Raw genomic sequence first — 5858 nt, forward strand, 5'->3', positions numbered from 1 at the left:
AGGGAGAACACTAAACATGATGACAGACTAAACATAATGACAGACTAACCAGGGAGAACACTAAACATGATGACAGACTAAACATAATGACAGACTAACCAGGGAGAACACTAAACATGATGACAGACTAACCATGGAGAACACTAAACATAATGACAGACTAACCATGGAGAACACTAAACATAATGACAGACTAACCATGGAGAACACTAAACATAATGACAGACTAACCAGGGAGAACACTAAACATAATGACAGACTAACCAGGGAGAACACTAAACATAATGACAGACTAACCATGGAGAACACTAAACATAATGACAGACTAACCAGGGAGAACACTAAACATAATGACAGACTAACCAGGGAGAACACTAAACATAATGACAGACTAACCATGGAGAACACTAAACATGATGACAGACTAACCATGGAGAACACTAAACATAATGACAGACTAACCAGGGAGAACACTAAACATAATGACAGACTAACCAGGGAGAACACTAAACATAATGACAGACTAACCCGGGAAGTGAACTAGACAGAGGATAAACGCTAAGACAACAGAGAATCCAGATAAGCCTGTGTGAAGAGTTGTTTCTTTATTGTGGACTTGAATATGTGTATGGATTGTGAGGTTCTGACATGGAGAGGGAGAGAGTTCCGGAATTGGGGAGCTGCACTGCTAAAAGCCCGGTCTCCCATAGAGTGGAGCCTGGTGCTAGGGAGGGTGAGAAGGCCAGGGTCAGAGGAGTGCAGTGGACAGTTAGGTGTGTAGGGGTGCAGGAAGGTAGGAGTGTAGGAGTGTAAGGGTGCAAGAGAGTCGGGGTGCAGGAGAGAAGGGGTGCAGGAAGGTAGGGGTGCAGGAGTGTAGGGGTGCAGGAGAGTAGGGGTGCAGGAAGGTAGGGGTGCAGGAGGGTAGGGGTGCAGGAGTGTAGGGGTGCAGGAAGGTAAGGGTGCAGGAGTATAAGGGTTAAAGGAGAGTAGGGGTGCAGGAGAGAAGGGATGTAGGAAGGTAGAGGTGCAGGAGTGTAAGGGTGCAGGAGAGTAGGGGTGCAGGAAGGTAGGAGTGCAGGAGAGTCGGGGTGCAGGAGTGTAGGGGTGCAGGAAGGTAGGGGTGCAGGAGTGTAAGGGTGCAGGAGAGTAGGGGTGCATGAGAGTAGGGGTGCAGGAAGGTAGGGATGCAGGAGTGTAAGGGTTAAAGGATAGTAGGGGTGCAGGAGAGTAGGGGTGTAGGAAGGTAGGGGTGCAGGAGTGTAATGGTGCAGGAGAGTAGGGGTGCAGGAGAGTAGGGGTGTAGGAAGGTAGGGGTGCAGGAGAGTAGGGGTGCAGGAAGGTAGGGGTGCAGGAGTGTAAGGGTGCAGGAGAGTAGGGGTGTAGGAAGGTAGGGATGCAGGAGAGTAGGGGTGTAGGAAGGTAGTGGTGCAGGAGTGTAAGGGTGCAGGAGTGTAAGGGTGCAGGAGAGTAGGGGTGCAGGAGTGTAGGGGTGCAGGAGAGTAGGGGTGCAGGAGAGTAGGGGTGTAGGAAGGTAGTGGTGCAGGAGTGTAAGGGTGCAGGAGAGTAGGGGTGCAGGAGAGTAGGAAGGTAGGGGTGCAGGAGTGTAAGGGTGCAGGAGAGTAGGGGTGCAGGAAGGTAGGGGTGCAGGAGTGTAAGGGTGCAGGAGAGTAGGGGTGCAGGAGAGTAGGAAGGTAGGGGTGCTGGAGTGTAAGGGTGCAGGAGAGTAGGGGTGCAGGAAATGGGGGGCGGGAGTGTAGGGGTGCAGGAGATTAGGGGTGCAGGAGTGTAGGGGTGCAGGATAGTAGGGGTGCAGGAGTGTAGGGGTGCAGGAAATTGGGGGGGGGCAGGAGGTCAGACATGTATGTGAGCCCCAGTCCATTGAGTGCTTTGTAGGTGAGCATGAGCAATTTGAAGATGATCCTGTATTGAACTGGGAGCCAGTGGATTTGGCTGAGATGGTTGTTGGGATAGGAGACACTGCTTCTTTACCTCATCAATCTCATCAGCCCCAGCCCTCTCACAGCTTCTCAAGCCACCATCACTCCCTATCTCACCCCCTTTTTCCATCACCTCCCTATCCCTCTCACCCCCCTCAAGCCCCCGGCCTCCCTGCTAGGTGTAGCTGGAGGTGAGAAGAGGAGCAGTGGGGCGCAGTAGACTATGGCAAGACACACAGAGCTCTGGAAAAGGGGGCAGAGCTCAGCAGATATAACTGTTCTATTCTCAACTATCCTTTCCTAACCTATCATTTCCTTTCCTGTCCTATCCTATCATTTCCTATCCTATTCTTTCATTTCCTATCCTAGCCTATCATTTCATATCATATCCTATCATTTCCTTTCATATCCTATCCTACCCTATCCTATCTCTTCCTATCATACCCTATCATTTCCTTTCCTATCCTATCATTTCCTATCCTATCATTTCCATTCCTGTCCTACCATTTCCTTTCCCATCCTATCATATCCTATCATGTCCTATCACATCCTATCATTTCCTATCCCATCCTATCATTTCCTTTCCTATCATATTATTTCCTATCCTACCTTATGATTTCCTGTCCTATCATGTCCTACCGTTTCCTATCATATCATTTCATATCCTATCATTTCCTATCCTATCATTTCCTTTCCTATCCTATCCTATCCTTTCCTATCATTTCCTTTCCTTTCCTATCCTATCATTTCCTATCATACCCTATCATTTTTCCTATCCTATCCTATCATTTCCTTTCCTATCCTATCATTTCCTATCATGTCCTATCATATCTTATGATTTCCTATCCTATCCTATCATATCCTATCCTATCATTTCCTATCATGTCCTATCATATCTTATGATTTCCTATCCTATCCTATCATATCCTATCCTATCATTTCCTTTATTTTTCTACAGTGTGAGTGTTGCATGTATGTGTTGTAGAAACATAAACGCTGTTGTGTTGTGTTCTCCATGGTGGTGACCTCATTATGGTCCGACCAGAGGATGGAGAGCAACGGCCCTGCCCGATGAGGGGCAAAAATCAATTTAATCAATTTAATCAAGAATAAGGCTGTAACGTAACAAAATGTGGAAAAAGTCAAGGGGTCTGAATACTTTCTGAAAGCACTGTGTGTGTGTGTGTGTGTGTGTGTGTGTGTGTGTGTGTGTGTGTGTGTGTGTGTGTGTGTGTGTGTGTGTGTGTGTGTGTCAACTCCAAAGCAGTCTTGGTGGATTACCGAACGGGCACCCTGTGTGTGTGTGCGTCAACTCCAAAGCAGCCTTGCTGGATTACCGAACAGGCACCCTGGAGGTCGGGGCCCTCAGATAGCATATGATAGATGTGTAGAATTGCAGGAAATTATCTCTGAAACGGCAGACTTTTCTCTCAACCGTATGGCAAAAAGTGTAGAATTGCAGGAAATGTACTTTAAAACTGCATGACATAATTTGTAGAATAGCATTATGAAACTGCACATTTTTCTCTCTGCACCATGTGTTGAAATGCAGTAAGTTAGCTGATCCCCCTCCTCCCCCTGGATAAAATTATATATATATTTGGGGGCGTGGTTTGGTGACCCTAAATTCGGAAGATCGGCTCTGGCCTTGATAAGCCCTGGGCTTTGTTCCAATACTCTTAAACTGCATATGCCCTTCTCCCTTCATCCATTCCTCTCTTCATCCCCCCTCCCTCTCCATCCCTTTCTGGAAGTAATCCCTGGACCCTCATCTGACATGACTGGTTTGGTGAAAGATGTGTAATAAAAATAAGTGTAGTGAAAATCATTGCAGTGACAGCTATCCTGAAAACCTAAATCAATCAATCATTGAAATTTGAGCTGCATATATGGTTGAGATTTCCATGAATGTGGGTCAGTTTAGCATTTTTACTACTAATGGTTAGGGTTAGGATTAGGAATGGGTAAACTGATCCTAGATCTCTGCCTATGGCCCAGGCAGCATTTGCCCAGAGCTAAACGCTGGAAGCTCTCCCAGAGAGAGATGGTTTATCTTGGAGGGAGAGGGGACAGAAGGACTGTCTGCTGTTGCCAAAGGGACAGGAAGCAAGGCAAGCACAGTGACCTTAAGTGATTTTAAGAATCCTTTGATGGAGTCTGTTTCTTTTACTGACATGGGAAGAGTTATTTGAAACATGTTTGAGAGATTTCTGTTGGATGTAGTTAATGTGCATTAGCCTCTAATTCACCATCGCTCTCATTATTCATTCTTTACATACAAACGATCAAGACCCCAATCTGGGGACTTGATGATCTCTTTGATCTTTTTGAAAAATACGATTTTTCAACATTTTGGATTCACGTGTCCAGTTTAGATAGGCCGTCTGTATTTTACATGTGTGTGGCTGGCGCTTTGGTGGCCACAGGCAATGAAACAAGTGGTTCATTCAAAACAAAGCCCAGAAAATGACTAATACATGAATTCATGCACAGAGCTAAATTAATACTCAATAACAGCATTGACCTATACCATACTGTATTACCATGAAAATATGTTGTTCCTCTTCATTGACAAATGTCTATTTGAATGAGAGGACTACTTTGTAACTATCTATTTTTTCCACACAAAAAGGGGTATTGTCCTTTCATAGGTAGATAGAGCATGAAAAACTCAAGCACGTTGCAATCGCAATCTGTTTATCTGTGCATTGTCCCACCATAGAGACAACACATGTTCAACCTGAACATTCCACACGGTTGTCATGTTGTCATGTGATACAGGCCTAAGTGACTCCTGGTAGAAGCTCTTGATTGGCAGAGATATTTGCATATTTACTTAGCTTTATACCCAGAATGCTACTATCTGCAGTAAATGTGCCAGTGCCATCTAGTGGTTTACTGGATGTACTACAAGTCTCCTTTTTCATGCAGAAAAGTAGGTTTTGCTTAATTCATGAAGATCGCCAAAGTGCATGTGAGTTATCCATTCTACGCTTGAATGTATTGACCCAGTTTTCCACAGGGTCACAGTGCATTCTGTCAGGATCTCAGTTGCTAGCAAAGTAGTGTCATCTCATAGAGTGACTATACCAGAATGCTTAGCTTTGTTGAATGTCTACTGTGTAAAATAGTACAGGAGTTGGGGTACCCATGTAGATAGACCAACTCCATGCTTTTATAATTCCCAGCCTGTCTATTCATATCCCATTGAAATGTTTCTCAACTCAAATTACAGCTAAAAGGGAACCAACCAGGTGAGTGTGGCAGGTTGGGATTGTTTGTTTGTTGTGTTGTTGTTACTGTGGACACCGTTGATTTGTTTATTAGAGAGTATAGTTTGACCATGACCCTCCCCCTAAACACCATATAATCTACAATAATTAGGATTTGGATTAGAGAAACACATTTTAGTCGACAGAGGTTAGGTGCAGGAGATATCCCAGATCTGTTTGTGCTGTCTTGCCAACTATGGTCATTGTTTGACGTGACAACATAGACAACTGGTACAAGGCTACATTTTTATACCTACTGACCAGAGGAGGTTGGTGGGAGGAGCTATAGGAGGATGGGCTCTTTGTAATGTCTGGAATGATATTAATGGAACAGTATCAAGTACATCAAGCATATGGAAACTGTTCAATTGGTTCAATTCCAGCCATTACAATGAGCCTGTCCTCCAATAGCTCCTCCCACCAGCCTCCTCTGCTACAGGGTTGTCACTAGCTACCCAAGCCAATGTGCCCCCGCACTCTGTACTGGTACCCCCCTGTATATAGTCTCACTATTGTTATTGTTATTTTACTGCTGCTCTTTAATTACTTATTATTTCTTATTCTTATCCGTATTTTTTATATTTTTTAAATTGCATTATTGGTTAGGGGCTCGTAAGTAAGCATTTCACTGTAAGGTTTACTACACCTG

General features: G+C 44.7%; 1 protein-coding gene across 1 annotated transcript; it reads right to left on the reverse strand.

The window, feature by feature from the left end:
* Positions 1-558: 558 nt before the first annotated feature.
* LOC121839925 (proline-rich extensin-like protein EPR1) lies at positions 559-2067 on the reverse strand. The gene is made up of 2 exons (XM_042300510.1): positions 2055-2067; positions 559-1700 (listed from the first exon to the last, which is right to left on the reverse strand). The coding sequence occupies exons 1-2, from the start codon at positions 2065-2067 to the stop codon at positions 559-561; spliced, it is 1155 nt and encodes a 384-aa protein (XP_042156444.1).
* Positions 2068-5858: the final 3791 nt, after the last annotated feature.

Source organism: Oncorhynchus tshawytscha, linkage group LG18 (assembly GCF_018296145.1).
Source record: "Oncorhynchus tshawytscha isolate Ot180627B linkage group LG18, Otsh_v2.0, whole genome shotgun sequence".
Lineage (NCBI taxonomy): Eukaryota > Metazoa > Chordata > Actinopteri > Salmoniformes > Salmonidae > Oncorhynchus > Oncorhynchus tshawytscha.